This window comes from Rhinoraja longicauda, chromosome 6 (genome assembly GCF_053455715.1).
Source record: "Rhinoraja longicauda isolate Sanriku21f chromosome 6, sRhiLon1.1, whole genome shotgun sequence".
Taxonomy (NCBI): Eukaryota; Metazoa; Chordata; class Chondrichthyes; order Rajiformes; family Arhynchobatidae; genus Rhinoraja; species Rhinoraja longicauda.
This window is the reverse complement of record NC_135958.1, coordinates 12490971-12503836: the sequence shown is the minus strand read 5'-3', so window position 1 is coordinate 12503836 and position 12866 is coordinate 12490971. Positions and strand designations below refer to the sequence as shown.

Here is a 12866-nt window from a genome sequence, read left to right as displayed (position 1 = left end):
GCATTACCTTTGTTACATGCCAATTTTAACTCCTGATGCAACTTGCACCTATATATACAGGCTACTGTTTGGGGCCTGTATACTGTTTGGGGCCTGTATATAACTCCCATTATGGTATTTTTGCCCTTACAATTTCTCAGTTCTATCCACAATGACTCTACATTTTCTGATTCTATGCCACCCCTCGCAAAGGACTGAATTTCATTCCTTACCAATAGAGCTACCCTACCTCCTCTGCCCACCTGTCTGTTTTCTCGATAGGACATATAACCCTGAATATTTAGTTCTCAGCTCCGATCCTCTTGCAGCCATGTCGCTGTAATTCCCACATCATCATATCCACCAACCTCTAACTGAGCTCCAAACTCTTCCACTTTATTTCTTAAAAAGAATTCTCACAAACCACAAGTGAGGTCTCGGTGGACTTGAGTGTAGCCAATGTTGTTCCTTTGTTTAAGAAAGGAAATAGGGATAATCCTATACATTCTGAGGCATGGGCTATTGATCTGAAGATAAATTTTAAATTTCACCAGGAGAGTGGGAAGTATAAGGGGATTGGATGGAGAGCACCGTTGAACAGGCCCAAGCAGCTACATGGCCTTTTTCTGATGTTCTGGGAGACCATGATTTATGCATGTGTCTTGTTTCAACGTCATGTTATATCAGGCTTGTTAAATACAGTTTGTGCAATTCTGATTTTCTCCCGGTTGAACATATGGTCAATTGAAAGTGGATTGAGGCACTAATTTTAGGAGTAAGATCCCAGTAAATAATCTTCTCTGATTCTATAATAATTACAAATAAGATGTCCCGCTCATGTACTTACCCAGCAGCTAGGATCAGATCATAGCTTACAGTCCAAAACTCAGTTCTTCAGCAAATAAACCCCTTGGACCATTTTAAGGTTTAGGTTTATTATTGTCATGTGTATTGAGGCACAGTGAAAAGCTTTGTTTTGCATGCTATGCAATAAATCATATAATTCTGTACATAGATAATGAAACCAAACTCACATACAGTAGGTAGAATGAAGGGAAAAATAGTTCAGGATATAGTTCTCAGCATTGTAGCGCACAGTTCCAGACAACGTCAAAGCATTCCCATAGAGTAAAACACAATCAACTCAATTTGTGTTCTTACAATTAACTCAATTTGTACACAAGATTCTCAACAATATTGTAATAATGAATACTTAACTTGTAGAATCTGGTATTTCATTACTTGTCTGCAATGTCTTGGATGCCATCCCATCTTTATGCATGTCATAACAGAGGTCAATTCTAAATTTTAAAAACATTTTTTCTGTTCAGTGATGGTAAAGAGATAAAAACAATATTTGGCAGCAAATCCATCGAAATTCATACTATGATTACTGCAAATGAAAAACACCGTAAAAGGGAAAGAGACAAATTCAAGACAGACTTGTTAGCAGTTAGGCAAGTGGATATTGAAGGAAATTTACGAAGAAGAAATCTCGGTACATTTGAACAGATACATGGATAAGAAAGGTTTGGAGGATAAGGGCCAAACCTAAGTAGGTGGGACTTTCGTAGATGGGGAGTCTTGGTCAGCATGGACAATTTGGGCCAAAAGGGCCTGCTTCCATGCTGTATGACTGACTCTAAATACAAGTGAAAATGGCACAGGAAATGTGTACTGAATACTTCTTGCAGCATTTAACTTAAACTAGACCCGTTGGGTTCCTGTTGGTTACTAAAGGTTCTTTAGTAACGTCAGTTTCTTTGTTGAACTAAATTAAGGCGCATGAACTATTGGTTGGGTAGAAAGCAGCCAAAACGGTACACAATCGCGCAACAATTTGAACGAAACACAACCCGTGGACCCGTTGGGTTCCCGTTGTGACAGCGGTTGATGAAAAAAGACGCACAGTTTTAATATTATTGAGTGATCAAACTTTAACTTGAAGAAAGTTTGAGCATTTACCTCTGGAGTCATCGTTCAACATTTGAACCACAACCCCAATAGGCTCCAAAGCCCTCCTGCATTGGTCTAGCACCCTTCCCATCCCCCACAATCAGTCAGACCTCCCACATCCCCCTCCACTGCAATGCACAGCAAGATCCCACTCAGAATATACTCAAATAACCCTTGCATTTGAACCACAACCCCAATCGGCTCCAAACCTCTCCTGCATTGGTCTAACACCCTCCCCTCCCCCACTCCAAAAGCGCACAGCAAGATCCCAGGGTATATCCGAGGCTGTGATGGTCGGGGAGTCTTCCCCCGGGGTTGGGCGAGGGGGGAGAGGAAAGGGGAGATGGAGCCATTCACCCCGGCCCCTAGCAGCAGGAGAGCGGCCACAAGGCACTGCTCCATGTTCGTCCTGCTGACGGCCATCTTCTTTGACTTTCTCTCTGCCACCGCATTGCACCACAGGAGGAAGGTCAGGCGCAGGGCATGCCAGGAAGGGCGCCGCCGCCGGGCCCAGCAACCCTCCCCCAACTGCGCACGTGCGAATACCGGGCATGGCAAGTGGGAGCGCACTGCGCAGATGCGACTGCCACGTTGAAACTTGTCCCATTTACAGTTTAAAGTTTATTAAAGTTTATAAAGTTAATTACTTTTAAAATATAACAAAACTTGATACTGCACACCACTGGCGAATGGTGAGTAAGGTGCTCCTAAAATTGTTGCGCTATCGTGTACCATTTTGGCTGTATTTCGGGAACATACATACATAAACATAGCACAAAAAGTAAGGAAATTTGTGTTTGGTAGATTATTTCTTTGTTGTAACAATGCTTCTTGGCAATAAATCTTATACCGTTGGAAAGCCTGTTTATTTCCCTTTTAAATGGTGCCACATTTGTAAGGAACATGCATTTGTGGGATGAGCAGCAGAGCTGAGTATATGGGTTGCGCCCATGAAAAATTTGCCAAATCTTCTCTGCCAATGCCAAACAGCTTATTCTGCTGTTGCTATTGACTCTTGTTTGAGCTTCTGGTACCCCCAGGTGCTGACAATCAGGTGCCTGATTGGCACCTGATTGGCAGCATCTGTGAGCATGGGCCCTGCTACAGTGGTCAGTAGGTGTCTGCTCCAAGAATCGGCATGCCACGTTTGACTGATCTGGATAGGGCCCGTGCGATAGGGCAACTTCAAGCTGGTGTTCCGCAAAACCAAGTTGCGGCATTATTTGGAGTGAGCCCTAGTACCATCTCCAAAATGAAGGCCAAGTTCCATATAACGGGGGATGTCAGAGACAGGCCGCGAAGTGGGCGTCCCAAGAAGACGACACCCAAAGAAGACCGTTTCCTCACCATGTCAGCACTTAGGAACTGTAGGCTGTCTTCTACAGATTTGCAGTCAAGGTTTGCAGGACGATATGGCCGACGGCTCTCAGCCCAGACAATTCGGAACAGACTGCACGCAGCCGATCTCCGGTCTCATAGGGCTGCCAGGAGGCCTGCCATGACTGCCCTTCACCGTCAGGCCCGTTTGCGCTGGTGTCGGCAACACGTGCACTGGAACCTGAACATGTGGAGGAACGTTATGTTCAGAGATAAGTCCAGATTCTGCCTTCGGCAGTTGGATCATAGGGTCAAAGTGTGGAGAAGACGCGGAGAACGCTATGCTGATTGCTGCACCGATAGAGTAACATCTTTTGGTGGAGGCAGTGTGATGGTGTGGGGCGGCATCTCCCTCACTGGAAAAACGAGGCTTGTCATCATTGGAGGCAATCTCAATGCAGAGATATCGAGATGAGATTCTGCAACCAGTGGCAATCCCATATCTCCAGAGTCTGGGACCGAACTCTATCCTCCAAGATGACAATGCTCGCCCCCACAGAGCAGGGTTTCTCAGAGACTACCTCCAGAATTTGGGAGTGGAGAGGATGGAATGGCCTGCCAGCAGTCCTGACCTCAACCCCATTGAACACTTGTGGGATCAGCTTGGGCGTGCTGTTCGTGCCAGAGTGACCAACACAACCACGTTGGCTGACTTGCGACAAATGCTGGTTGAAGAATGGGATGCCATCCCACAACAGTGTGTGACCAGGCTGGTGACCAGCATGAGGAGGAGGTGCCAGGCTGTTGTGGCTGTGTATGGTTCTTCCACACGCTACTGAGGCACCTGTTTATTAAATGAATAAATTGTTAAATTGCCAATATGTCTTGTTTCTTCAGACTTCAATCATCCAATCCACCAAACAACACCGAACAAGAGTCAATGGCAGAATAAGCTGTTTGGCATTATATCATATCATATATATACAGCCGGAAACAGGCCTTTTCGGCCCTCCAAGTCCGTGCCGCCCAGCGATCCCCGTACATTAACACTATCCTACACCCACTAGGGACAATTTTTACATTTACCCAGCCAATTAACCTACAAACCTGTACGTCTTTGGAGTGAAAGATTTGGCAGAGAAGATTTGGCAGAATTTTCATGGGCGCAACCCACATACTCAGCTCTGCTGCTCATCCCACAAATGCATGTTCCTTACAAATGTGGCACCATTTAAAAGGGAAATAAACAGGCTTTCCAACGGTATAAGATTTATTGCCAAGAAGCATTGTTACAACAAAGAAATAATCTACCAAACACAAATTTCCTTACTTTTTGTGCTATGTTATATATACTAGACCAAGTGGACCCGTTGGGCCCATTCCTCGTAGAGGGGGCAGAGGGAAGGGGAGAGGGTGTCAGTGAGTGAGCCCTGGAACCAAAGCCTCTCCTGTATTGGTGTAGCACCCTCAACTCCCCACTCAATCCCCCTTACCCAGTTCCCTCTTCCCCCCACTGACCCACTCCACCCCCCCCTACCCCATCCCCACTTATATCTGTGGATTTCATTGCCTGTAGAATTCAGGCCAAATCTTTGGATATTTTTAAAGCGGAGTTTGACTTGATTAGTGTGGGTGTCAAAGGTTACAGGGAGAAGGCAGGAGAATAGGGTTGAGAGGGAAAGATCAGCCATGATTGAATGGCGGAGTAGGCTCTATGGGTCAAATGGCCTAATTCTGCTCGTATGACCTAGGAACATTTGTATGGTATATCACATACCTCATCTTCTCATCTGAATGCATTTCTGATAGGAAGATTGCTTGGAGAGGCTCTGCTGATGTTGTGTGATGCGACAATGAGGGTGTCTGACTGGCATGTTTACTCATGCTTTCACAGGATATACTTCTTTCTTGGCCTTGTTGACATTGAACATCTGATTCCTGGCCAGAAAAACCTGTAGAAAAAATTTGGAAATATAAATACATTTAACTTACTAAGAAACAAATTAGGCTTACTGTGAATATAAAATTATTTGGCAATGGTAAATCTTGTCTTATGAGCATTTGTTCGAGAGTTCACATCCATTTGAGAGCGTTTGACTCTATAACTCCATTACTAGATTCTGCATCCACATACAGTATATATCAATGCCGTCACTCAACCTAGTTCAGATGAAGGAAAAAAATTGCCCTTTATGGGCAAAAGTTTAAAAAAAGAGAGATTACTACAAAAAGTATTAAACCAAGAACATACAGTCCTTGAGTCAAAAAGAAAAAGGACGGAACATAAATTAATGCCTCTTACTGGCCCCCTATCATACCAGTTACCAAGCACGTCATACAGAAACAAGTATTTACAATTGAGGTCTAGGTACCAAGTGACCTGTGAAGAAAAAGCGATAACGTAGAAATACCTTAAATTTCAACTTTAAAACTATTATGTTCCCATTCCAGAAATCACAAAAAACATGAGTAAAAACAAGTAATCAAATGGCAGATCCTACCTTGATTTTGTTCCTCTATTGTAGACCCTTCCAGAATTTCAGACCATAGGGCTAAAGTTTTATAATCAACATTGTTTTTCACTGGTATTTCTTTCTTCCTGCACAATGCCGATGATGTCTGGCTTTCTGTTAGATTTTGCTTCTTTGGTGAAATGTAATGTGCAAACATTTTTGCCACCAAATCATCATTCAAACACACCTACAGAAAAGAAATGTTATGTTGTCAAAAAAAGCTAGTGTTCAAGAATTTTGGCACACCCAGTTATTTTATACAGGAAGCTCCATGATGTCACCTAGCAAAAAAAATGTTAACAATGATATTTCCAAAATATTTTGCATTGCCTGGTAATTTACAAATGCTCAGACTATGCAACTGTTATTCTCGTACTTTTATAATGGTGTAAATTTAGGAAGCTCTATCAGAGGGACTTGGGTGAATAACGTAATTGTATGTTCACATCAGACACAAAGAAATCGATGTTCAAAATGGTGGCTAGGGTTCTAATCAAGCAGATTGCTTTGTCCTGCATAGTGTTCGTTTTATTGAGTGCTGCTAGAACTGCACTCATCCAGACAAAAGAAAAGTATTCCAAAAGAATCATACATCCTGGAAAAGCTTTGGTCAGTCAGGAAGTGAGATCCCGTTACTGAGTAATGTCTTCAACATTTTTGAAGTTAGATTTTGCTCAATTTTAATCTCAAAGAATAGAGAATTTGGCAATGAAAATCCTATTGAGATTGAGATAATCAATGGGGATGATTCATCATTGAATGTGACCTGTACTTGTTACAAATACTATTTGACACCTCTATATCTGCACTTTCAATTAAGTTCTGTTGATGGGTTAAAACATAAAATATTAACTGTTTCTCTGCACAAATACTACTTCACTTATTATGCAAATCCAAGCATTTTCTGTTTTTATTTCTCAGAACAATGGCTTAAATGTCAGCTACCTTCTAGTGCCTACAAAACAATGCAGATAGTTTATGTACCAGTGGTCTGATATAAACAGTTGGGGCCATTGCCTTAAGAATGATAGAATTTCACCATTCATAGAACAAAATGCAAAAAGTGAATGTTATTAAAATGGAATACCAACAATTAAAGCTTGTCCCAAATAAGTAGAAATGTTTCAGTAAAGAAAATAGTTTTAATCCATATTCAGTTGTATAATTCGTATCCAATTGTATAAATTAACAATTACCTTTTCATCTTTCAGTGTGAGATATAGTTGAACTGCAATGGTATCCCCAGCAACACCTTTTAATTTTGCCTCAGCGGTCTGAGATTCTGTTGTTACAGACACAATAAAGGAAATCATATCGTAAAATTCCCACAACAGTCACAGTTTCAAAATAATGCATACTGTGTGATGGATTGAAGCAGTGAAGCCACGTTAATTTAGAAATAGGTTTGCAAATATTACAAATAGGCTAGCTTTCATGAGCAAAATACTGACTGTTACGGGTCCTCACTGGGTATGATAGGGTTGTATTCCTGCGACCCGTCTTTAACTTGAACAGTTCAAGTCAGAAATGCGACCGCGAACCGTTCCCACAGAGCAGATGCTTGCAGAGGTGGGTTTTCCCATTGGAGTAGATAGATGGGAGAAGCCATTAAAATATTTGCTATTTTTAATAATAGTGATATTATACATTTTAATAAATTTCACGCAAGCCTACTTCAGGTTAAAAATGATATTCTTTAAAATTAAAATTCTTTAAAAACCCAAATGTTCGCTCATACGTTTGTGCAGAATACAAGTTGGTCATTCTTCAGCTGGAGAGGACATGTATGCTAAACAGAGTTGCAAAGATACACTGGTTCCATTGAATAATAGAAAATAATTGGAATACAGATCAATTTGAAAATTATTCTTTAATATACAATAACATGAATGCAGCTTTATAGAACTTTAGTTGGACTGCATTTGGAGTATTGCCTGCAGTTCTGATCACCTCCTTACAGCAAGGATGTGGAGGCTTTGCAGTGGGTGCAGAAGAGGTTTACTAGAATGCTGAAGATAGACACAAAATGTTGGAGTAACTCAGTGGGTCAGGCAGCAGAAGAGTCTCGACCTGAAACGTCACCTATTCCTTTTCTCCAGAGATGCTGCCTGACTTGTTCAGTTATTCCAGCGTTTTGTGTCTATCTTCAGTATAAACCAGCATCTGCAGTCCCTTCACTTTACTAGAATGCTGCCTGGATCTGAGGATATTAGCTATAAGTAGTGGTTGGACATTCCTGGATTATTTTCTCTGGAGGCTGGAAATTGAGGAGATGCCTGATAGTATATACAATTCGAAGAAGTATATACAATCTCAGGCCTAGAGCATAGCTATATGGTCGGTGAGAAAAAGTTTAAAGGAAATGTTCGGGGCATTTTTTTTTTAAACATAGAGATTGGTAGGTATCTGGATCGCACTGCTCTAGGCCTGATCACATGATGTGGTGGAAGCACATAAGATAGTGGCATTTAAGAGGCTATTAGAAATTGCATATGAATATGCAGGGAAATGGAGCATGTTAGTTTAGGGCAACATGTTTGGTACAGAGATTGTGGACTGAAGGACTTGTTCCTGTGCTGAACGGTTCTATGTTTAAATCAAAGTTTGCTTGCCTGGATCATCAACGTTAGGTTAAATACTCAATTAGAATCTGTGTTCTCTGTAACGGATCTCATGTTTTAATAGTTTTGAATTAAGAAACGGACAAAAAAACTTACCTCGAGACAATTTTTGGAAATACTGTATTGCAGCGCTATCCCATCTTTTTGCTGGACTGCGAAGTTAGGAAAAAAAGAAGTTTCACTTTTTATAATAAACTAGAAGGGAGGATAAAAGGTTTTGAGAGAAAATAGCCAATTTAATCATGTTGCCTAAATAGCTTTTTGTATAGAGAGAATGACAGATTTCAGAAGGAACATGTGAAACGGATCACAAAAACATTTTAGTATGAGTAAAGATAATTGAGGAGGTAGTTGAGGCAGGGACTATCCCAACATTTAAGAAGCAGTTAGACAGGTACATGGATAGGACAGGCTTGGAGGGATATGGACCAAATGCTGGTAAGTGGGACAAGTACAGCTGGGACATGTTGGCTGGTGTGGGCAAGTTAGGCTGATGGGCCTGTTTCCACACTGTATCATTCTATGACTCTATCTTCATTCAGGATTGCGTGACTTTTAACTTTCATTTTTTACTACATCCACACCTCCTTCCCCTCTCCTCTCACACACACCTAGCTACTGATGTTGTTAACACTCAATTTCTACTTGACACATTTCTTTCTGACCACGAACCATCCTCGCATCACTAGGAAACTGCAGATGCTGGTTTACAAAGAAAAGTGCTGGAGTAACTTACCAAGTTAATCAGCATCTTTGGAAGACATCACCTAATGCCCAGCTCAACAGTTGTTTCCTCTTTACCAATACTGATTTGATTTATCTAGCTTCAGAATAATTTTGATTATACTTTAATCTTCAGCATTGCTGCATTTTTCCTTTTATTTTCTCCGTTATTTCTTACATTTCTATTAAACTGTGCATTTACTCAGGACAGCTACTACTATTGACATCTCCCTAGTAACCTGTAATCAAAAGCAATTTCCAAGTGATAACTAAGCTCTGATTAAAGTCAATTTCACCGATAAAAGTTCAACCATGTTCCAGATTCTGTGCCTCCTTGGAGTAAAACTCAACAGTCGCTACTTTTTGCTGAAGAATTAACATGTTTCAATGTTGTATCTTTCAATCAATTCAATCACCCGGTGGAATCCCACGCGGTCACAAGGAGAACGTGCAAACTCCACACAGACAGCACCTAAAGTCAAGATCGAACTGAGGCGCTGTGAGGCAGCAGCTCTATCAGCTATATCACTGTGGTCCCGAAAACCAGGTGCTAGGCTTCATCCCACATCCTAAAGACGTACAGGTTTGTAGATTAATTGGGGATTTGTAAAATTCAACTAGTGTGTGGGGAACAAGGTTTCAAGGTCAGTTTATTGTCACGTGTACCAATTAAGGTACAGTGAAATTCGATTTACACTGAAAAACAGATGAGAAAGTGAAATAACATTGAACTAGTGTGAGTGGGTGATCAGTGGTCGGAATAGCTTTGGTGGGCCAATACATGCTGTATCTCTAAAAAACATATATATGGGCAATGAACATCTTCGAATAGTGATGATCAACTGTCTTTTACAAAAAGGTTGAAAGGGATTAATTAACTGGTTGCCTCATTTCTGCCAGATATGTGCACATAAAATCAGATTTGACAACATTATCAAAGTTTGCTTTAATTTCAGACAAAAATGCAATGAACATTTTGGAACATTCACTCACCCAATGATTGCTTTCTCCTCGCAAACATTAATATTCAATGTCACTGGCTGTACGCCAAATAAAATGAACTTTTTCGCTCGATATGGTAACTTCCAAAAAGTATCAACTGCCCTTCGAACACTAAAGAGAAACATTGAACCTCATGGTAATCGTAATGATGGGAAACAAAAACATAACACAACCATTTAAAGCAAGTTAAATGGTGTTTTTAAAGAGGATTTGCTTTTCAAAGAAAATAATTATCACAAATGTAGGGATTTATTTACTACATCTAAGGAAAAGCATAGAATTGTGCATAGCATAATCTTTACTTCTTCTCAAAGCTCAGAACTAACTTTGATTAATAATAATATGGACATTTGAAAGGCTGTTCTTCTGACTGTGTTGAGGTGTTTTCACTTGTAGGGCAGTCTCAAATAAAGACAGCTAAAAGAAAAGTATAACCCCACTAATGCAGATTTGCTGGAAACTGGGTTTTATGATAATCAATATTCAGAACTTATCTCTTTCGTTTAGTCGAAAACATCCAAAGATATTTCCTGGAGCGTATTTTGATCTAATTAAGCAAAAATTAAAAGTTTCAATTTTTTACAAACACAGGTAGTGGCCACCGACCGGTCGGTGCATGCTGATTGTTTGTAGACCAATCAATAGATTTCCACCATTCTTTCCGTGTAACTCTACAAATGATTTTCCTCAGGTTTCTCAGTAGTCTACAACCAAACGCCATTTACATGAAATTCTCTTAATTTTAGGCAACCTTTTCCCCCTTGATCCCTCTCTGCCCCCATTTCACACGTCTCCTGCCATGTCTGTGTTTCTTTGCCACAAACACACCTTTCACCAAGTTTCTGGTTACTCATTCCACGTGCCCATCAACCACACACTCCTCCCGTTGGTCCCCTTCGCCCCGTTCCCATCTGCCCACTCTCACCTTCCTTTCTTATCATATTCCATTATTTGCAGCCTTTTATCACACAGAAAATAGGTGTAGGAGTAGGCCATTCGTCCCTTCGAGCCAGCACCCCCATTCAATATGATCATGGCCAATCATCCAAAATCAGTACCCTGTTCCGGCTTTTTCCCCATATCCCTTGATTCCCGTGGCCCTAAGAGCTAAATCCAACTCTTGAAAACAAGAAATCCATCATATCCCAGTTCTCGTCACTATTTCCATGCATCTCTCCCCTATCTATCAAACAAACCCTCCTCACCTGGATCCACCTCTATCACTTGCCAGCCTTTGCCCAACCCTCTTTATACTGCCTACCTCCCCTTTACTCTTTTTGACCAAACAAAGGGTCTCAATCTCTGCAGGTCAGACAGCACCTGCAAGAAAACGGGATCATCCATTTTCTTGCAGGTGCTGCCTGACCCGCAGAGTCCTTCTAGCAGCTTGTTTTTGTGCTCTGGACTCCAGCATCTGCAGTATCTTGTGATTCCCTCAAGTGTTTACTTAATTCATATCTAAAAGCTCTGAATGACTGTTTCTATCATGCTTACAGGTAGGGTGCATTCATAATAATTATACGCTGTGCTGAAGGTTTTTTATGTCACATGATGCCAACCATTACCCATTTTAAAAACATCTACCATGGTCATCCAGCAATAAAACGTTTATCACGACCCTCTCTACATCAGTTATAATTTTTGTATACTTCCTATCAAATAGAATAAATTTATATCTGCTGCAGTTGGTTCTCCACAATTTTGACATTTAAAAATCTAAAATTGATTTAATTGGGGTGTAAAAATTGAGCTGTTGCCTAATGTGCACTCAGTCCTTTGTGGTAAATTGATAGCCTAAATGTTCCACCCAGCAATAAAAGTCACAAGTGAACATACTATTTCCTGAACATGCTGAGAGTATATGTAAGGCTTCACAGAAAAAAATGAAAGCCCCTCTTGTTCATACTCTATAGAACATGTGCTTCCTCATAAGTGTTGGTGATATCACCGGGTTCTTTTAGGGGATTCCAGGGATTATCATGGAAAGCTAACTCTTACCTCCATTGTGCAGGTATAGTTTATTTTATTTATGTTATTTGCAAACGTTGTAACTATATTGTATGTTATTAAAGCTTCAAGGGCATCCTGTAATCTTTGGAGATCACCCTTCCACCACTCCCTTCCCTCAATTCAACATGTTCAACTGTGATCTCAAGGACGCACAATGCTAATCGAGTGGCACGGTGGCGCAATGGTAGAGTTGCTGCCTTACAGCGAATGCAGCACCGGAGCCTCAGGGTCGATCCACACTCCAAAGACGTACAGGTATGTAGGTTAATTGACTGGGTAAATGTAAAAATTGTCTCTAGTGTGTGTAGGATAGTGTTAATGTGCGGGGATCGCTGGGCGGCGCGGACTCGGTGGGCCGAAGGGCCTGTTTCCGCGCTGTATCTCAAAATCTAAAATCTAAAATAATCTAATTGACAATGGCACAGATTATTTTTAATCAATACTTCTAAAGTAGAACTGTTGGTAACTCTGTGATGTATCGAGTTTAATCCTTACTCTTTTGCTTTCACCAAAATGTGCTTTGCGTAGTCAACTAGGAAACATTCTGCAAGGTAACTGCTTCCACTTGATACAAGAGATTCCAGAACTGCCCTGCACCAGCAATGGAGTTCATGGCAATAAATAGCACAGATCTGCAACAAAACACACAATCATTAACCAATCGCATGAGATATGAAGACCATTACATTGTTTAGATCCTACCAATCCCTTCATCAAGAAGGGGATTGAGTGCAGGAGTTGGGAC

The 12866-nt window shown here is 41.0% G+C and overlaps 1 protein-coding gene across 1 annotated transcript in view; it reads right to left on the bottom strand.

Annotated features, from left to right (window-relative positions):
* tdrd12 (tudor domain containing 12) overlaps positions 1 to 12866 on the bottom strand; it is a 75941-nt gene that overhangs the window by 57075 nt on the left and 6000 nt on the right. The window contains exons 4-10 of the mRNA XM_078401536.1: positions 12617 to 12753; positions 10103 to 10222; positions 8483 to 8538; positions 6962 to 7047; positions 5754 to 5952; positions 5030 to 5204; positions 1198 to 1280 (exon numbers count right to left, since the gene is read on the bottom strand). Coding sequence (XP_078257662.1) covers positions 1198 to 1280; positions 5030 to 5204; positions 5754 to 5952; positions 6962 to 7047; positions 8483 to 8538; positions 10103 to 10222; positions 12617 to 12753 — 856 coding nt within the window. The remainder of the gene's footprint in view (positions 1 to 1197; positions 1281 to 5029; positions 5205 to 5753; positions 5953 to 6961; positions 7048 to 8482; positions 8539 to 10102; positions 10223 to 12616; positions 12754 to 12866) is intronic.